The 22,275-nt window shown below is 37.5% G+C and overlaps 1 protein-coding gene across 1 annotated transcript in view; it reads right to left on the bottom strand.

Moving 5' to 3' along the window:
* Positions 1-22,275, bottom strand: part of PLXDC2 (plexin domain containing 2) — a 272,894-nt gene that overhangs the window by 134,937 nt on the left and 115,682 nt on the right. The window contains exon 2 of the mRNA XM_085318355.1: positions 11,365-11,576. Within this exon, the coding sequence (XP_085174481.1) occupies positions 11,365-11,576 (212 nt within the window). The remainder of the gene's footprint in view (positions 1-11,364; positions 11,577-22,275) is intronic.

Consider the following 22,275-nt stretch of genomic DNA (forward strand, 5'->3'; position numbering starts at 1 on the left):
AAAAGAAAGAAAGAAATCCCTTGAGAGTGCCACAACTGTAAGACACAATATTTAATCTAGACACTTGATGAGGCACAGGTTGGCTAGACAGGCATGTCCCAGTCACTCCCTGTGCATAACAATAGGGTCTAAACAAGCTTTCCGTAGGAGCCCCAAGTACTCTGTAATTACTTAAGCAAGGTTAAGACACTAAGTAACCCTTTTCTGCTATCTCTGAAMAGCTCCACTGCCACAAAGATAATGCTAACAGGAAGAAATCAACATGCTATACAATATTAATGACAGTGATAACCTTGGTAAACTCACAAGCTTCAAATATAAGYCAAGTTAGAGATATGACAATATTTTCAATGATAACAGTTTCTATTTTYATTTGTTTTAAATACAACTAAAAAATTTAAACCATCTTCTCACTTCCTATCACTATGTATTGGGTTTTTGCTTTATAAAGGAAAGGGATGTTTGTGGCACTTGCTTATAAATTTGGAGGGAAGATGTTTCAAACACATTCTCAGCAAGCGTGCTAAAATTCGCGGTGCCAGTCTGACAGTTACAGTCCCCAAAAGCGCATAGACGACACTGCTGATGTGGGGAAGTCCCATCAGTGGCCTGCTAACTCAATGGCTAAACTCAGTAGCAGCATTTGGGAGGCAGATTATGCCTGTTCTTGCCATGGAAGGCCCATTTCTTCTCATACGCCAGGAAAGAAGCATCCATACTCTGGCGGAGGTGGGAAAAAACAGGAGGAAGCTGCTTGTTTCGCTGAGTATACTCTGCAAGAGGGGGATGCCTGTGAGACATCATGGCATTTTATCCCTCCAGGCATTTTATACTTGTAGCAACTGTATGAGATCAGAGAGATATTACTTCCCTCTGCAGTTCATCCTCCTTCCTATTTTTTGCATTACCAAGACTACTAAAAGAATATGCTAGAAGAGAACACTTTCATTTATTTAAAAAATGTTAACAGGAGCCTTTGAGAGGTCATGCTGCTTGATACAAATATGCAAAGTGAAACTCCAGTAACCCTGTCAAATCTCTCTTCTGCACTTCTTTTAAATGCTGTGCCACTAAAAGTGCAGTGAAGGCAAGTGGAAATCTTCTGTTTTTTTTTTGTTTATTTGTTATTCAGACAGCCTTTTGTTGAAGACTCTCCAAAACTGACATTATGAATTTTGTATTMCAGAAATGAAAACACTATTTTCTTAACATAAAAGAATTTTAGCCCGTGAAAAGCTAAACACTCCACACAAGAAGATGCCCTAGTGTTACAGAGGAAAGTGGGACAAAAATCTGTGATTTACATTATTTTTTAAATTTTTCCTCAGTGTACGACATACAATAGCTATTAGGGCTGTTTTTTCAACAGTTGACAAAAAGGTCAACAGGTATTTTTTGTAAGAACAAATGCATATTTCACAAATTGAGTTTTCTTAATTGTCATCCCCTTCTTGTTATAGATTTTGAGCTTTGGCCCTATATATTACACCCTTTGAAAAGTCTTCATGCAAACAAAATGCAGAGAGGCCACTGCCTTCCTGGTAAACGATGAAAGCTGTCAAGCTATGACTGCTGTAATTTAACAGACAGTCGAAGGATGTGCCTGACCAAATTTCAAATGGTATATCTATCTGCTTACGTGCCAAGTGGATACTTTTTGGAGATAAAAGATAACTGACTCTCCCATATTGCGGTAACATTAAAGATTTTCAGAGAGGTATGGAATAATTCATCGGTGTCAGCAGGATTACTRAAGTTTTGAAAATCTACCCCTAAACATTGGTCTTACGGAAACAGAAATTATGTGGCTTAGCGTAACAACTTTTTCCTTACCTCRCTGAATGCCCCTGCAGTTACAACTCAATGCAGGGTTCACCCTCGCTCCCCGCTCAGAGCTGGCTGTGCACAGTCACTGCACACTATTAAATCAGATAGGACTGTTTGCTGTGCACGGGTCGAACTGAACACAGTCCTCYGCTTTTTGGGCAACTGAATCAATACTACGTTTCTCATTTTCCCATCTCTATCAGCAGTGCTCTTACCCTTCTGCATGAGCTGCCTCCCTAGTGAGGGCATCCCAAGATGAACTGCTGATGAGAAGGCCAGAAAGGAAGCGGCTGGAGAGGAGACATTTCCATTCTCCTCAGCCACACTAATGCTCAGCTTTCACCAGCTGAATCTACTTTCACATAGCTTCTGCAGGCAAGGCTGAGACGGGTATGATAAAATAATTAATTCAGAAAAGTACAAGGTCTGCTGTTGATACTTCTCATAGCTCTTTTCARTCATGACTTCAGTGATTCTGGAGTAATTGTAAAGTGCTTTAGGAACTTGGAGATGAAGAGGGATATGGAAAGGTAAAATATCATCAAGAAATTTCAAAGGTAGATGCTATTACATTCTGAATCTCCTGTCTCTTTCCTTACTATAAAAATTCATTATCATCAGCATGTTAAATGTCATGTGTGCTGACACAGCTAAGCATGTGGAAATGAACTCAAGATTACCACAGAGAACTACGAATTCCCTTACTTGGGAGTAGGGAAATTTGTTTTTAATTTCTTTGATTCCCCCCCCCCATGATAGTTAAAAAAAAAAAAAAAAAAAAAAAAAAAAAAAAAAAAAAAGTAGGGAATGAATCTCATCTCCAGTCTCAGCCTTTTTATTTTTTAATTATATCCGAGCTATTAGTAGAGTCATCATTCCTTGAGTTTAGACTGAAAATAATGGAAATGTTGATAGGCCCTTGCTATAATAGTTTTTGCAGGGCTGGCAATGAATTCAGTCCAGCTAAATACTTTAGCAAGACCCAACAAAAGTGTCAAAATTACCTTGATTTATGTAAGCAGTGAATCAATTCAGTACAAAAAGATATATGACGCTTTTGTCTAGTTTACCATTTTGCAGCTGAAAGTCTGAAAGAAAACAAGACAGTGATATACTGGTCTGCTGGCTAGGTAGAAAGTATGACACCAGTGGTGGAAAACTCAGCAGGACAGAGAAAAAAAAAGTGAGTAAATTAGCAATTTCCCCAGATTCTAACTTTAGTTGCAGGTAACATAAGAAAGTTATCAGAGAACCACTGGATATAGCAATAATTTAGGGAAATTTACACTTGATTGAGAATCTGAAGCAGCTTCCTTTAAGCATGCTCAAATACTTTTTACCTAACTCCATGTGAAACATTTTTTTCCTAAACTGACTCTGAAAAAAAGATGACGATTGTGCTGAAAATAAATGGCATTCTCCATCGAATAGCAAGGTAACTTTCTAGAATAAACTCTAGGAAAATATGAATAAAAACATCTTAAAACAGTACCTGAGACTTCAATAACAACAACCTATTCTGAACAAAATATAATAAAATCTGTTCTGAAACTCTGTATGAAAAAAATCATATAAATCTTACTCTTTAGTTATTATTTGATATTTAATAGAAAATTTTATCTCTYTCAAAAAAATAAATATTACATTTGATAACAATGCTTTTTATTTTCTAAATCATGTTACATAAAAAAAGCAAGAGATATCCCTGAAGGTTTCAGTGCAACTCCAGCATATTTTAAGCATGTTCTTCCAGTACCTGTSTTGTAACCTTTAAGCTTCTAGCTATGAAAATAATAATATGGCATTTAATTTAGTGAGTGGATGTCAACAGGAACCCAAGAACAGCTGTATCCTCTTAGGCCAAGCGCTCTTTTAGTCCAGTATCCTGTTCCCCAGAACTGACCAGTAACACGTCTGGGAAAAGTAGACGAACTGGGGAAAGCAGTAATAATTTCCCATTTTCCAAAAGTCCAGTGATCTGCTACTCGGGAACTCCCTTCATGTTTAATAATCTGTGAAAAATTTGTATTCCATTAATTTGTCTATTTTTTAAAAATTTGGCACCTGTAACATTCTATGTCCGTGAGTTCTGCAGTTTACGCAGTTTAGTGATGTGCCGTAGTGAGGAATCAGACAGAAAGCTTGTTAAATCCTCTACAATGTTATGGAAACAACAGAGCAATGAACAGTATACATTCAAAGAGGGACTTACAGTCTTAAATTACAGTTCCTTAAACCATTAAAAAAGTGTGGTTTAAACGCGACTCAGCATGGTCTAAAGCAACACAAGACAGGGTCTTAAATGATGCAGAATACGATGTAATGTTACCTTCAGTTGTAAGACATGTTTTCTCGTACAGTATTTGAGCCCTGCTTCAGCAGGTATTTGTAACTGGAAACAACAGTAAGCTCCGGTTACACCAGATGACCAAGGGTTAATCAAAGAATGAGAAAACACTCACTAACCTACAAGAGAAGTTTGAGTATTCTCTCTCCTTTGAATACATTCTCTGCATACAGTGAAATCATATAATATTGTAATTATTAATGATAGACAAGAAACAACTATATTTGCATAAAATCAGAAATAAAAATGAATGCAATTCTTGGTATGAGAATGATTTTGAGAATAGCCCAAGATATGCTGCAGCTATATAATTAAATCAATAAAAGTRTATTTCTATAAAATAAAATAAAATTTGCAGTTTCCCCTATTTTGGGCCAGGGGAGCTCAATAAGGTAGTCTCTGATCTGTCACAGAATTAAGAAGCTTAAGAGAGGAGATATGACAGATAACATTGATKTTCTCTTTGGTGTTTTAGATTTCCTTCAAGTGGCTTTCTGCAAATACAGATTTCAGAACACAATTATTGTTCTTTAAAGAATCACCAAACATGAGTTATAAAACTGTGTAGCTGCAAAGCTTCATTCCTCCCCAGATGTATTTCAAATGCTCAAAACTCAAATAAAATAAAATAAAAAACTAAAGGCTGGTTAAACTTTTGTACTAAAGTTGTGTTATTTTTCTACTTTATAGTCTACAATAAAATGTGATGATGCATTAAAAAGAAAAAAAAAACCCTTCCATTTAGTCATGGTGCAGAGATTAATAACATCCCTGATTTTTAATCATGATGCAGATTATTAGCATTCCTGATTTTATTAACCCAAATAAGTACATGAAAACCTTGTAAAGGGAACTCATTCTCACACTGCTGAGGATTATGGAAAAGGAGAGCAACATACAAACACAATTTAAGCAAAATATTTGAACTATAAATTCAAAAGCTAAACAAGCAGGCAACTCCACACAGATAATTAAAGGCTCTAATAGATGTCAAGTCAGAAAACAATCTTTAGAAGCAAATTGTGTCCCTCTATCCTAGCTTGTGATTAGTGAAGAGAGCAGAAACAGTCCTTAAGGTTGTGTGAACGAGGATGTTTTTCTTAATTATGTTCTTAGTAACTTGGAGGGGCAGTGGTTTCAGAACACACAGTGCTAGTCACTGCTCCTTATTTCAAAATCCTTTGGACACACACAGCTGGCACTGAAGCTTCAGGATGGCAAGGGAGAGGAGAGAACAAGAATAGAGACAGGCCTGGCCAAACAGTGATACTGTTTAGTTTTGAGGTTCATACATTTATGTGTGTCCAAGTTTTTCTGCTTTCAATGCAACGCACTAGAGCAGTAATTCCAGGAATGCCTTATCATTTATCCAGCTGAGTGAAATTTAACCTTAACTATTATTTTTTTCCTTGCTCAGACTTGCAGTAAGAGCACAGCGGTGGGCATGCTGACACTGCTGTCAGCAGCTAAGAGCAATTGCTCTCAAGTCCCGAGGGTCATAAAACTCAATCCCTTCTGTTGTTTTTGCCAGTCAGAATCAGACATCTTCACTTGCATGAGTGACTGGAACTGATAAGGGAGAAGCCTTCTTCTGAGAAGAAGCTCTGGGAGGAAATGCAAAATTCAGCAAAAGATTGTTGCCAGTATTAAATCCAGCAGTGTTGTTTTAATAGGGTCAAGACACTTTCCAGGTTTAAACTACAGGGATCATTAAAATTTACATTTCAAACATGTTTTTGGAAAATAAAGAAGGGAGGAGGAAAAAAAAGTGAGTTGTGCGTCTTCAGTTAGTAACAACTCTATTTCAGTTAAAAGCAATGCACAGCAGGAGATATCAACTACACTCACAGGAATAAATGAATCATTTCACTAGTGAAAGATGTATTTGTTTTGCACTGAAATGGCCATAATTTTCCAGTGCTCACAACTACTGAGGTGAGGAGAGCGGAAGAAGGTACAGGCAAGTTTGATTTGACTTAGCATGCTCAACATGCTGTTTCTTGCCTGGAACTGAATCTTTTTCTRTCACACAGTTGTAATGATTCATTTTGTTATAAGACTTTATAAGAAAAATGATATTTTTCCCACTCTTTTCATGGTACAAAGAAATAAAAACCTACTGTTAGCATGGCTGCATTCAGCTCAAGCCTGACTATGCTTTGATCTGTCATTTTATTGCTGGATTTCTTTCTGATATTTGAAGATTGCAAAAGACTAGTTTTGATGTAGTAGCTCAAGAAAGTGGCCACCAGTTCTAAAATAATTCACTTGTCCCAAATTCTTTTTGCAAGATTTGTCATCTCTTGCTAAAGTCAATGCAAGCTATACATTCATGACTGCCACATTTCAATTATTCAGAATTTTACTTTTCAGTATTGCGCTATTTAATGAGAGGTCACAAAAATCAGGGATAGAGAGCGATGAAGCAAAGGACTCAATCAAATTACCCAGGAAAAAACTGCAGCTGGAGCTGCTTATCTGGGATAAGGAGACAAAARCTAGAAATCCAGAAAGAGAATTACTTCAGTACAGAGCTTTACATAATAAGCTTTATTAATAAATAATAATAATAAATAATAAGACAGATTATATTAGCAAGCACTGTGGCAAAATGGAATGACTATGTAGATCCACTGCTGCTGGGGACCTGACATCCATACTAGATGTGTTTCAGGGATCAGTCACTTTCCTGGCTTAGGAAATGCAAAAGAGCAAAGGGCCACAAACACCTTGGCTGCYGGCAGGTCATAACTCTATAGCTACCGTGCTTCAGGGGATCCACGCAGGGGTCAAACGTAGCCACAAATCTGAGTTCATGTTAACAACACTTTCACATATAAAACCAATTAGTTTATATCAGTGACTTATTATAGTGCATGCTTCTCTCTCTTTTATGAGAGCATGTGAAAAAAGCTTACACATTTGTCCTAATTTTGCCCTTGGCAGACAGAAGAAATGTCAAACTAGACATATTCATTAATTGTATAAGACCTATTTTCACGGTCATTACTTTTTCAAGGACATACAGTGATTGCAGCTACAAATTCTACCCTAGCCTTTGCATTTCCCACGTTCTACGTATTCTGAATAAAAGGCACTTATGAATTTCCTGAGAAGAGGTAGAGTGCTCAAAAAAAGGACAAACCACACTCCAAAACCAATCTAAACCAAACTAAAACCAAAACMAAACAGAACCAAACTAAAACCAAAACAAATGAAAAAAAAAGAAAGATTTTTTTAAAAAGAGAATAGCAGCAGCTAATTATGAGAGGTAAAGGGGATGTCAAGTTAGGCTTGAAAATATAAGATAGTGTAACCCCAGAAATTCAAGAAATAACATCACTAGAAAGAAGAACTGTTGGTGATATGCTGTTTTTGACTAGTCCACCTGTTATCTCAGACTTTCCCCAACAAAATCCCTGCCTTTGAGATCCCTGTAACTATGGTGCAGAGCACATTTCCCCACTCAGCCTGGCAGGTGCAAAACTACTGAGGCTCTTTCCACCACCAGCCCCGAACACTGATTAGTTAGTGTATACCTGGAGGAGAATTTTTTCTTTATATCCTGATGCTTCAAAGCTCCAGCTAATTCCTCGGGCCTAGTAGAAACTCTTCAGCTCCTGAGAKTCCCAAAGTCCCAGTGTCTTCCCAGGTGGAAGACATCTACTATTGTTTGGTTTTGTTATGCCAAGGAGAAAAACTTCAATTTTATCAAATTCAMTTCAGTTCTGAAACATTCTAAACAATTTTTTATAAAGAAATTTTTAGAACAGGAAAGTTTCTCTAAGAAAGCAAAAGGTTAAAAAATCGTTAATTGCAGAATGGAAAGCCAAACTATAAAGAAAATCATAAAAAGAATGTGAAAAATTACATTATATTAATCAATTATCTTCTGTTCTAGCTGTCACTAACCCTCTCTGAGAAATGCCTYATCTATGGATGTTCCTGTTTGCAAAGTGGGAATCTCTGAGGCTTCAGCTTGCTGGGGGCCAAGAAGACCACTTGGTTGCACTGTGTCTCCAGGACACTGTCTTTACAGACTTACATTTATAGTTAACCTGGTCTGCAGACAATCTACTTCCCACCTGTCTTAAGGCTACCTGCTTCAGGCATTTCTTTAAGACTGTAACATTCGTGTTCATTCGTAAAAGATGGAATCTCACCCTTTTACATTGATGCCTTTTTTCAGAACTCTCTTTCTGGTTATATTATAGTAGGAAAAYAACCTTAGTAAAACGTGCACTGTATATGGCCCCAGAGACTTACGCATTCTCTCCTTATTCTCTGTATTTGGGCTCGAAAGTACAAAATGCAAACAAAGCAAGTGGACTGTCCTCTGTTCCTGAGAACTTCTCTGGATTTACAACGTTTTAATCTACAAATGGCGCATTGGCATAAGCCTATTCAATTAAAAGGAAAGAAGATTTTCAAGATTGTCATATTGTTTTTTAACACGTTTATGATGAATATTTGCTAAATTCTCATCTTACCCTGCAATCTCCAGCTTACTATCAGGTCTCCAAAAGGACCACATATTCCACACTCATAAAAGATCCCGCTTGTAACGGAGATTGTTCCTGCCTTTTCCCTTCCTCTTGGCACTCTCAGTTTTGGGGATTTGTGCTACCACAACACTACCTGTGGCCCACAAAATTCTTATCTTCCAGCAACACAAAGRGTCTTAGAGGAGGTCTTGTCTCCTGCTTCCCCAAATCCTGCATGTTTCCTAAGGTCCTCCACTTCRCATGGCTACAGCTCCAGATAGTCTGCTAGTCTCTGCAATACACTTCACCTTCCAGAGGGTTGAGTTCAAGAGAACATCTTTATTCAAGAAAGCAATATGTGCATCATTTCACAGGATTTCCAATCTGACTGTCAGTTTCTAACAGATGCAAGAGGCAAAGCAATGCAGTAAAGATAGCGAGTGAATGTTCCCAGGCTCCCTAGCAGCTGTACGTGCTCTAGTCCTTGGACCAGAGAGACAACACCTGCATCATTAAACAGAATCTGATCATTATCATCTTTGCCACTTTTAGGAGCTGGTCCATATTGACTACTGTAAAGATGTGATGAACTGACTTGCAGTGCACTTCCTACAACCCTTGCCCAAAGGTTTTTTCACATACCTGTCAAGTCGATCTTMAAACAGCCTATGGATTAGGGCTGATGGGAAACCCGGGATCGTGCTGCAGTGAAGTTAGAAAACAATTCCTGCTATCTCCAGTAGAAAAATATGAATGAAAAATCTCAGTATTTGAAGACTATAAATATTAAGAATGTCAAGTGAACTGAGTTTTCCTCCACATTAGATGAATTTATATTAAGAGCTTTTTCCATACTATAAGTTTATACATTTGATATTAAAGAAAACATTTTAAAGCTATTTCAAAATAACATGCAGAAATTAACCACCCTCCTTCACGTCCCTGTTTGTTTTTTAAATAGCTGAATAGAAAGCAAACCTATCAGTATAAGGAAATAATGTCAAGAAAAAATTSAAGATGTGCTCATCATCCTTAGGATTCCACTAAAAGAAAAGGCTTCCGCATTTGCATGGTAAGCATASAGAATACTTTAGAGAGAAGCAATATCTGTGATGAAGGACTCTTGTAATTCTGTAGTGTCATTAAATATGAATGACAGACAGCACTCCTTCTGTGGATTTTCTTCAGTAAGAACTGTAACACACACACAGACGAAGGGTTATGAAAATCAATATACTCTCCAGTGCTACTGATAAGCTCCAAAGCTGCAAAAGACTTTGCAACATACAGATTCTTCCATGGTGAATATCTGTTGTACACTTTCCTCCTCTAAGATGGGCACCAAGGATTTTTGTAAAGTGGCAGTGTGTTGTAGTAGGGATTTATAATGGAATCTGGTAATGTTTAAAACCACAATTCAGTTATTTTACCTTACTGGAGAGACTTTAGAAAAAGAGAGGGCTACAAAGGAGCACARAATCTGAATTTAATAAACTTGACGTTGATGATATATTTGAGAGATTAGGACGCTATAATGCTATTAATCCAATAAAAAAGATGGCTCTGGAAAAATATCRCTCTACGTATAGCCATTTGCAAGTGTTCTTTTTTATTCCCTGACTGCTCCCACATGTGAGCACTCCTCTGGGATTTCTCACCCGTCTCTGCTTTCTAAGAGCTTGGAACGCAGCACATGGGAGAGGCCAAGTGACAGTGCTCGGCATCCCCATGTAAGCCATGGAAAGTCCAGCTACATGAACCTCTCTCTACCTGAGASCTCTTCCACTTGACTAAAATAATTAGAAGCAGGATCGGTGTTGTACAAGTGAGCTGCTACACGCACGGCCAAATGGGGAACACGGGAGGCAACAAACAAGTCATAAATCAACATGCAAATCTAAAGTATCATTTACAAACTAGTGAGTTCCCTGTTTATGCAAAGGGAAAAAAATAGTATTATGCAAACTGGGAAGCTTAAAAAAAAAAAAACTCTCAGAAAAGCAGTTATTTTTGACTGATGTTGTAGAGACACCATAATCTCTATAGATGGGTTTTATATTGCTTTGTATTTATTACTGTGTACGATAACAACCCAAAATTTGAAAGCTGTTTTGTTTGCCTGAGAAGGAATTCCACAGAATTAAAAAATAAAGGTGCTGTTGCTTTGGAAGAGAAAGTAAAGACTGAAAATGTATTGCACCTCAGCTTATTCCAAACTATATTTTCTTGAAAAATATAACACAGGCTTTATTTTTAAAAAATTCAAACCTAGTACTTAAAAAAGAAAATCAATAATAATACAATAGTTATAATATTAACACTTGATATCTGTGTAGAAAGACAAAAATAAATCTGCCAGTGCCTTTTTGTAAGATTGCTAAAATAAAGTAGCAGAATAGCAAATTCCTACAAATAATCATAGCTGTAGAAGTTTCACACCAACTGATCACAGAGTAGGGTCTGAAATTGTTCATAGTCAACTTCTGCTGTCCCTACAGTGCTCTAAACTGAGGGCAACCTTAAAGACGGGAGTGGAGTCCATTTGGATTGAAATGATGTCCACATGAGGACAAACTGGCAGTTAAAGTTTTAAAGCAAACAGTCCGAGGTTGAATTAAACTTTCACTTTTGCGGATTCTGGAACTTTGATTTACATCCCGTCAAAGCTAACAAGCCGAATAAAAAGTAGATGGAATAAATTTCTACCTCAATCTGGGTGGCATTGTCCTGTCCCTCTTCAAGCAGCAGGTCTGTGAAGCCCCCCGGCTCRGAGGAATCCTGCCCCATGCTGGCTCTGTTAGTGTCAACTGATTTGAGGGACTCCGAGTGCCTTTTCCACCTGTGGCTGGTTATATGTGACTCCAGCTGCACATTTTCCTCCACTTGAGGGAAGTTCTGAATAACTTCATAAAACACACCTGTTTGGGAAAAAAAATGGTTAAAGATTATTCAAGCAAAATAAGTAAGACTGGTTATTACTGTCTGTAAAATTTAACTTAATAGTTTAATTAAGTTAAACTATTCTTTACTAGTATTTTTTAGTAGAATAGGTATAGTACCTATTCTACCTACCTATTTTAGTACCTACCTATTCTAAATTGGTAGTATATTACACTGATTCAAAATTCAAGAATTTGGACTAAGTTTTGTAGAATCCTCTAGACATCCCAATTGTTTTACTTTCCTGTTAATTTTATGCCTTGGAAGTTTTTCCAGTAAAATTTTTAACTTTAATACTTACTTAGCCAAAGATGTCATTTCCCCAAATAAAATAAATCTGAACGAACAAATCAATTAACCGTCCAAYAATAAAACAGACACTCGAAAGTAAAAGAGCCAGAGACTAACTGAAATCCAGTAAATGTTTAGTTTTTGCTACTGATCTTATACGGCAGGAACTTGGAAGCCACAGTGATGGGCAGCTGTATAAACCTTTCGAGAGGCATGAAATTCCCACAAACATCTGTTCCAGTGTAAAAAAAAAGTTGTCTTTATTCTATGACAACTGAATGGTGTGTGAAGTCTGCAGACACCCACAATGTGCCCTGCAAAGGGTGAGTAGAGCTGGGTGGCGCWTCTTACACATTCCTTTTGGACTTTATTCATGCTCCTTCATAACTTCTTCTTACAATTATCAGCAAGTCATAAAAACATAAATACTTCAGTAGTTTCCAGTTTGCCCAATCCAACAGCCAGCCAAAGTAATTTTTATTAATTTATTTCAATTAACATCATTAAGAAGGACTACAGTAAGGCTTGATGGCCTCTTGTGACTTTGCATACTCTGCACTAAAGATCAGATACACTTTTCATACTGGCTTGCACTATTTGGGCCCAAAGGAGAAATAGAGGGGTGCCCTGTGGTTTCCATGTGCAGGGAAGAAAAAGAGGTTGTTTAAAATGCAGAACCATAAGGTTCAAAAAGGAATCTCAGGAGCTGTGGCAAAAWAAATAAAAAAAAATGTGAGGCAAAGGGTAGACAAGGTTCTGAAAAATAAACTGTTTGTAGAAGTATTTCCATATAACTTTCATTTGGCAGAAGCTTCTGAGTAAAGGAAGACACCACTTAATAAACATTAGTTACATAGTCTAGGTGCATAAGAGGTGGAAAAATAGAAAATTATCCATCAAAGGTTTAAATAAGAAATATTTTTTTCCTGCATTAGAGCAGGTAAAGGAGTCACAGATACAAGGGAGTCTGCCAGACATCATTYTTGATAGACTAGAAAGAGTTAAAGCTTAAAAATAGTCTATAATAGACTTTAGATTCTGTGTGATTATGTTCTTTTTTTCTGTGAAATTGCCCAAAAACCTACTAAACTTCTTCCCTAAGCTATTTGATCACCCTCAATCACACTGAAATTAAGGTGAGCTAAGGATACCTTGTCATTTAGAGAAGCCAGAACTTAACAACAATGCAAAATCAGCAATCTCAGGCCATAACTTTCCTCAACACTCCAGTAATCAGGCTTTTYTTTTAATTGGTGACTTTTTGAAACCTCTTTCCTCACATTTCTTAAAAGGCTTAAAATACTAGTCTGCTGTAAATTGCCCAGAGTTCCCTGTTTTATCGAGTAATCAGCTGCCAGATGCAGATGGACAGCTCAAGAGATGAACCAACTCACTCCTCTGCAGCCCTTATCTAAATCTCTTCAAAGCTGCSCTATCCGCTTCAGCGTGGAGCGGCTCACCGCAGCGCTAGCGGGATCACAGAGAGCTGACAAACACGGCGCTTCTCAGATGCAATCACGGACACGCGTTTACTGCCTGCGATGCAAAACACCCGCGGCTGGCTCCCGGGAAGAAAACGTTGCTCTTTCTCTGCAGCAGAATCCACAGCATTAATGCACCTCTGCAAGACGCGGGAAAAGCGAGACATCTGCAGATGGGGTTCCCACAGTGCGGTGAAACGGCTGCATGCCTGGGGGACCCCATCCCCGTCCCCCGTTTGAAGGACGGTCCCTGATTGCCCCTCGGTGGCTCTGCTGCCTGCATTCGTAAAGAGAGGCAAAAAGGCATCTTTACCCTCAGTTTGCACTCCTGCTATGGTCTACCCTTTTTACAGCCAACAATCATCGCGYTGAACGAATCATCTAAATTAGCTAATAAAAAATGCCAAAGTTAGGGGAAAATCCTAAATCCTACTCTCGTCAGTCTGACCAGCACATGTAAAGGAAGGAATTAAACTTTGTTCTCTCACTTCCTGAACAAAAATGTGTGTGCTTTCTAAGTATCAAGCTGTTAAAAAATAAACTGTTTTTAAAAATAATAATAACACTCTGCTGGAGAGAACTAGATTAGCACATGGGAATATTCCCACTGGCTTGGAAATTCTGCATATTTACTYCCTATAAATCCATAATTTTCCTATAGGATATGCATTATTACATCAGCAAAATTTGGCTGATGTAATCCCATTTGGCATGGGATATCTGCTATTAGAAAAATCCTAGACCTCATCAGTGCACAGTTTTTTACCTTGCTTCAACTTTTTAAATTAAGTATATGATTTTCTCTTGAAATATATATATAAAAAATATTGTTACCATGCTATTGTACTGATACTTGGCAGACAGAAGCTATACTGACATAAGGAAGCTTTATAACAGTCTAACTATATTCAGAATGTGAATGTTATATGCTTTTAAATCCAACAGAAACTATTAAAAGTACAAACTGATAAGGTCTTTCAATATAAAATTTTTTTTTTTTTTTTGGCTTTTTTCATCATTATCTGTGAAAGCTGTCACTAGTGTTACAACCAGACTCAGTGTTAGCTGTCCTGAAGAACAAGGATACTGAAGGTACGATCTGAGATGACGTAGGCTGGCTTGGTCCTTAAACTTTTTCCTTAGCTGCTGGGGATGGAGAGAGAGAGAGAACAGTGGCCTGGTCATACCTTTGCTCTGGGCCAGTAGGGCTGTTTGGTTCGATTTCTACACATCTCTAATCCAAAAGAAGTGGCAAACAATAATCGTCTTAGGTGAGCTGAAGAATATTTCTCTGTCCATTTTACATAAATTTAATTTAAATAAGTCATTTATTTAAGTTCTTTCTCAGATAAATAAGTTAATTTTCAAGTTCTAAATGCAGGCAGCTCATAAAAAATATTCAGAGACCTAAAATTTCAATACTTTGCGAGTTAGAGCTATTCCATGTTTCTGGATGAAATTTCAATRCAGCTGATAGAGCATATAGAAGGCATTTTATGGGAAATGTAACACAGAATTACACTCCTATCTTTTAGATCTCAGAGCTTGCACCTAAACAACACTGAAGAACATGTCATTCAAATCAAATGGAAAGCATCCAAATTCTGTTAAGATCTGATTAAGAATAAAATCATAATATTAGCAAACATAGATGAGTAGTAATCTGTACGTGTAGAGATTCAGAGCTACGATAAGCCTGAAAATCTATTAAAATTGGACCAACAGTTTTCACTACAGCCTAATATTGTCACAGGGGTGCTATACATAGTTCTGGCACTGGCATGCAAATACCTCAGTATGAAGTCTCTAGAGGTGATACTATACTGTAATATTTTGAAGCAAGTGAAAACAGAGTCCAGCATTTTATAATGAACATGTAATTAAGCCTGTGTTTCTGTCCAATGATTTAGCTGTTGTGCTTGAAGTCTTCATAAAATTACAAAAGAAAATGATTATGTATGCATTTTCTTTTTCCTCTGGGTTGAGTTAAAATTTAAGATTTCAACTCCGTGTCGAACAAAGGTAGGGGTTGGGGGTGAGGATAAGGGAAAGCAATTTATGAAAAGCTTTTATGGCTCTGAGATCAGGAGTGGTTGTTGGTGAGTTCAGAAAATCTTGTTGTTGCAGCTGATGAGTTCAGCCCTGGGTAGCTGATGTGATCAACCAGAATCACTACCAAAGCCTTGCTGGGCATCAGGTGCCGTTCACACAGACTGGGAAGACCTAAGAAGAGTATTTAGAAAGGAAATTGGGGAAGTAAGAGACAATTACAGACAGACTCCTTTTTGTTCACCTTTAAGCCAGGCGCTTCACATTTCCTTATCCATGGGTTTACAGACTCACAGGAAAAAACACTTTTAAAAGATTTTAGAGTGGGTAGCCTAAACTGCCCTGTAGCCAGTCGTTCTTTGACTACCTCAGCTTACGTTTTAACAGGTACCAAACAGGCTCTTCAACTGTATTAACTACCTGATGGAACAAAAACAACTGAAAGCCGCCTCTTCTTATATGTTGAGACTTGACTTCTGAGGCAGCTCTGCTAGTCTGAGGTTTTTAGTGTGCAGGTATCTCATATACTTCAAAATACACAGAGCTGCCCAAAGAGTAATACAAATCTGTGCCAGAAATCTACCGCAATGGAGTATGTCTGGAAGGTTTTTTGTTTCAATACTGTGAACTTTGTAAGCTGTTCTTACAGACATGATTTGCAAATTGAGGTATACAAGAAAAATTAGGCTGAAAGGGAAGAAGCAACCTGACTGTGAGAACCAGCCTGCAGCTTCTCTGCTTTGCCAAGTGTGCCTTCAGATGAAAAGGGAAAAATTTTAAGTCGATAAAACTAAAATTAAACATCAGAAGTTGACAAGCGAAAGAGCTCTGATTTAGTAGGATGCCTTGTTTGCATGAAGCTTTATTTAGAATGAAGGTCAAGCTTTCACTTTACAAGATAAAGAAGCATTCAAGATTTTATGATAGTAGCACAACAAAAGGAAAAAAAATGTTTTGAAACCAAGAAGTTAGGTAGGTATATCAACTAGCATTCATTTAACTGTTTTTTTTTTCCTTTTCTTTTCTATGAACTAAGAATTGCATTTCTAGAAAACTTGCTTTAATTACATTTCATGATTGCACATATTTAGGCCAACTCTGCAATTGGACTAATTTCATAAATGCATCACAATCAACAARACCGGTGTGTGGGTTTTTTTATTAAGACCCCAGAAATACTCACAGACCACTATTTAACAGATTGCTTGTGGGATATAGTATCATCTTTCTAAATCTGCCGCAATCTAAATGCCAGCAAAATCAAATACTGAATACACAAATTTATTCATTAAGACACTGAAAATGCCACACTCCTTTAACTTAAGTAACTTTCTATAGCCTGTCTCATGAATCTTTATTTCTATAGCAAACATTGTATGTAAAGATGAGGAACCAAAAAATTATGGTGGAAGATACAAAATCTGGAAACATGAAGTGAAATACCCTTCTAACCATGAAAATTCTCTTTAAAAGATTCTCCAAGCAGAGTACCAATATATTGAATGCACTATATTAGGGCAAAATTAATCAGACTTCTAAGAAGAATTTCCAGTTTAAACTGTTTCTGTCTACAAACAACTGTACTAGAGATACATTTTCTTCTGCAGCACTTGACTCACTGGAACAAGGACAAATTCCATCCGTCTGACCTTGACTTAGAAAAGAACTAAAGCGTATGCTTAACTTTCAGTATGTCCGTGCTAACGAGAGTATACGTTTCTTAACAAACATCATAAATCAACATGATTTGTAAAAGCACCTAAGTTCTTACACAGATACCCTGCTGTGACAACTAGCACAGAATCACTCGGGCCAATTTGGATCCTGATTTTTAAAAATGCTGAAGAATACATCCTGCCATTTTCTTTTTAAAGCTTGGTAGATACTGCTAAGAGAATTTTAATACTATGTTTTACAACAAAATATAGCATGATCCTACTCTCCCCAAGCAGGGAGTGGTAATTTCCATGTCTTGCAAAGGGAGAAGGCTGGGGTCTCTCYGTATTGAGTGCTTTGTTGGAGGTTAATGATAATAAAATCCTGAATGATGACAGACTGTGATCATGACACTGAAACTACTACTGTTTTATGGCATGCTTGGAACAGCAAACAATACCTGAAATAACAATGCACTGTCCTATAAATAATTACTGTGCTATAAATGGTGATACAAGCCAGTACTCTAATGAGTACTTACAGATGATAAATGCTTTTAAGCCTGTTAGAGAACAGTATATAGCCATACCTAAACTTTGTAATGTTACTGCATATTCTAAAATCCACTCTAGCTCTCCAAGTACTTTTTTCTGCASTGGTAAAGTAAATAGAAACTAAGAATAATATTTAATAGAGTTGTTATTAATAATAATAGATATTTTGGCAGGGAAATAATGTAACTGGTAATTTCCTTACATGTATATTTTATCCATGGTAGGAATTCAACCTTTTCCTTTTGCAACCTGATTTTGTTCAATAATTAYTTTTAGTCACAATAAGGCATYCTAAAAAAATRTATTACAGCATTCCTGTAACTTTATTTTCATCAGAACTATAGCTGCTGTGGTTCTTTTTTCTTATCTGATTTACTTATGTGTTGCAATTGTTAGCATAAACATACCATGAAACTAAAATGTAAAGTCAAGAATCTACTTGTAACAATACCGTAACTTCGAGTAACATACATCAACACTGGGGAATTACTTTTAACTTCCAGCTTCACTCTTACTCTCTAGCTACATAAATAAAATAATTTAACATGCATTTGAAAAATAACTTAATATGCATATTTAATTTAGAAATAACTTGATAATAGTTTTAAAATATATTACATATTTATATTGCCACATTTCCTGTCTGTTCCAGTCAAAGACCAGGACTTAAGTTTATTGCTAACTGGTTATACACAGAAAAACAACAAAAAAGACAACTTCTGCTTCAAACAGATTTGTARTCTAACTTGAAGGCATTGGGCAATACAGAAAAAGAAAGCTTTGGTTAGCCAACAGTGGTATCTGTTATCATCAAAAACCTAAGCACTACCAAGCTTTTTGTGGGCATTACAGGAGGAAGGAGATTTAAAAAAGAAAAACAATGTTCTATCATTTGATGTGCTTAAATCATTTTGCACTACAAACAAGACAGATTTTAARTTGTTTTCACAACCGAGTTTTAAACAGTGACCCAAGAGCATGGGGAATGCCAGTGCTAACAGAACCAGAAGGCATTTAACATTTCACAGCTACTATGCTCTCACACGGCTCATAGTCATCTGCATCCCACAGGAATACACCATTAATATTACTTTTGGAAAAGTAAACCCCAAATATACTTAGATTAACAACGCAGAGTATAATTCGTTATTRCAACCCATCACTTTTTGAGACAGGGAGACAAAGTAACTTTGCAAAGAAACTGCAAAAAATGATACTGGAATTGATTCTCATTTAGCCTTTCCTTACAACAGATGCTCTAAATAAAGTTTGATATCCAGCCATGGCGAATTCAATTTGAATACTACTCAGCTTCCCTATTAACAAACTAACAGAAAAAACAGAATTGTGTAGTTCTGATTTAATTTAAAACTCCACAGACGTATTGTTATTTATGTGATATTTTCCAGAGCTTTCAGATGGATCAGGTCAGAAAGGTGGGTTTCACTGGTTGTGATAAAAAATTCAAAAACATGCCATTAGTGTCTATCCATTACTTTTAGTGAAACAGAGACAGGGTATTTAGTCTCAGTATACAATGCACCACTGAAATAAATTCTCCAGTTGCAAAATGTGAGCGTAAAGTGTTTTCTTGTACTTGCCTCAGTATTATTGTAAATGTAATGCAGCTTCTCTTCACATACTTTTGGTCTTTGCTGTACTTACAAACAATTTTTAACACTGGCATTCAACCTTTTTCAGCTGGAGATCTCTAAAAATTTTCTAGAGGAGTTGTAGATTGAAGCCTACTTCCCTGACCTCACTTTCCTCTCCTCCTTCCCAGCACATCATTTTGCATTACGGAAGAGGAGCCTGAAACTCCTAAACTCACCTGAATAACAGAAAACAATTCCTTCTWGATACCTTCAATAGTGCTGGGAGTCTTCCTTTTGGCATTTTACTTGTAGCCATCCATATTCAGCATGAACATAACTAAATATTTGCATTCCCACAAACAGGTTTCATATCCATATTCCCATAGCATTATTATTAGTAATATAGATATCCAGGTGTACCTAGATGAATATTTACAATAAGTGATATTTGCACATAAAGGAATAATATCTGTAATGTTCTTGCTTTCCTGGCACACAACAGAAAATATGTAAACTCATTTTTTTTCAGATGATCTAAGTACAGCRTAAAAAAGCAGAAAGTTTTAAATGATCTGATGTTTTATTATTAACAATTATAGCAATAATGTCAAAATGTTAATTCTTGTATAATTTATCATTTATCCAAAASTTATTATATCAAAAAAGTAATAAGCCACAAATTTATTTGCCTAAAAACAGCAAAAAATAAAAGATTCAACAAAAAACATCCTGTTAAGAGAAACAGAGCTCTCTCTATAATATTCTATTTATATGCAMATTCTTGCCTTCCCAATCTAGATTCAGGGGTTTTCCAGAGAATACTAATACCAACTCTGCCTTATTTAAGCTCATCGGACGCAAATTTAGAAAGGCTTTTTTTCTCTTCACTAGGTAGATTGCCTATGTCAACATCATACATTGACATTTAGAGCTGTATCCTAAATGTCCACCTCACATTTCCAATTTGGAAGCATCTTTCTTCTTCCTGAAGTATCCAATAAACCAATGCATTGCAATGATGCAGGGTTGCCAGTCCCATGGTGGGTCAGCTGCTCTTTCAGACTCAGGCTTAAACAGAAGGAACAAATAATTCCTTCKGCTGGAAGATACAGAATCATAGAATCACAGAATCATAGAATCAGTAAGGTTGGAAGGGACCTCTGGASATCATCTAGTYCAACCTCCCCACTCAGCAGGGTCACCTAGAGCAGGTTAGACAGGGTTGCATCTAGGCGGGCCTTGAAGATCTCCAGAGAAGGAGACTCCTCAACCTCTCTGGGCAACCTGGTCCAGTGCTCCGTCACTCTCACAGGGAAGAAATTCCCCCTCACGCTCAGGCRGAACTTCCTGTGCTTCAATTTCTGCCCATTGCCTCTTGTCCTGTCACATGGGACAACTGAAAAGAGTTTGTCCCCATCCCCTTGACACCCTCCCTTCAGGTACTTGTACACATTGATAAGATCCCCCCTCAGTCTTCTCTTCCCCAGGCTGAAGAGGCCCAGCTCTCGCAGCCGTTCCTCACAGGGCAGGTGCTGCAGCCCTCTGATCATCTTTGTAGACCTATGCTGGACTCTCTCCAGTAGCTCCATGTCTCTCTAAATATGCAATGATCTAGAACATCTAGCTCTATCAGGTTTTCATTTCATGTAGATGACAAAAATGGAGGAAAAAATAGATTGTAGATTCTACAATCACATCACTAAAACTAGTTTCTGTGTCTGGGCAGTGGAGAAAAGCATACAAAAATGAGAGTCATTCATAATTTTAACTGGAGCATATATTTGGAACTCCTTTTGCAGGAGCTGTCCAGGGGGAAGAGGGCAAAGATCTAGGACATGCAATCTGCATTAGTCTGGCCAATTTACAACCTTCCCACCAGGCAAGGGCAAGTGCAGCTTTAGCAGAAGGGCTGTCTTTGGTTTTAGCCTGAGGAAAAGCCAAAGGCTAGGAGAGAAGCAAGCCCATTTCTTGGAAAGGAGATCAGCAAAGACAGTGCTCGTCTTTTTGTAGTGGGCAGCGGCAAAGAGCACTAACCACAGRGACGCCGCTCTGGCCATCACAGTGCCGGCCGGTTCTCCACATGCCTGTCACTCTCATGGATRCCAGGGCAGTATCAGAGGGTGACTGGCTTCCCGGGCAGCCCCGTTAGGGACAGGGATCAACGTCAGTATTCATGCTAAGGACAACCAGACCAGATTYGGTGGCAAAAACAGAGAGATAGAGGCAAGAAAACAAGCTCAGGTATCAGCCCAATGGAACTGAACATACACGCATTTATACATAAAATATCTCGCAGATACAGATTAAAATATGAGTGACCCTGTGCTTTGGAAATTAAAAGACAGGTGACATAACACTTCAGCCGATACCACAAAACCTGACTGACGCACGGAAGAGCTTCTCCCYCCTCCCTTGACAGAGGAGCCCAACAGAGTGCAATCACGTTGTTAACAAGTTTGTTTGCAAACAGGGGCACACTCCTAAGCTCCTTACTTGGGACTAACTCGTTTCTTACTGAGTCTGTGGCAGTTCGCCAAGACAGAGCCTGAATAAATAGTACAACAGCCTAGAATTCAAATAAAGGCAAACACCTTCCAACAAAATAGATTATGTGGCGTAGCCCCCCAGCGCCTGAAACATGAAACTTTTTGCTTGCTGTGTCCTCAGTTCCCTCCCATTTCCCTCTCCGTAGAGGAAAGGAAGTGGTTTGCGGTGTTAGTCATTTCACAAGGCTCAGGATTTGGAAAGCTGGAAAATGAACAAACAATTGCAACTGCCCAGAAACATGCAATGGGCAAGGCAATACTATCTGATATATATATATATATATATATATATGTATATATAAAGGAAAGAAAGAAAAAAAGCTGCCCGGCTCTGCTTCCACTGTGGTGGTAAAGGATGGTTGTCAAAGATGGAAAGGTGAAAATTTACAACTGCTTGTGGAGGCAGAGCCTGAGTTTTACTTCAACTCTGTTCTAAAATGCACCCACTGATCTCAGATAGAATGCAAAATTAAAATCTCTCCATTTTCATTTTGGATTAAATAAG

The sequence above is a fragment of the Rhea americana genome, unplaced genomic scaffold (genome assembly GCF_003343005.1).
Source record: "Rhea americana isolate MKP2758 unplaced genomic scaffold, rheAme1 scaffold_53, whole genome shotgun sequence".
Lineage (NCBI taxonomy): Eukaryota > Metazoa > Chordata > Aves > Rheiformes > Rheidae > Rhea > Rhea americana.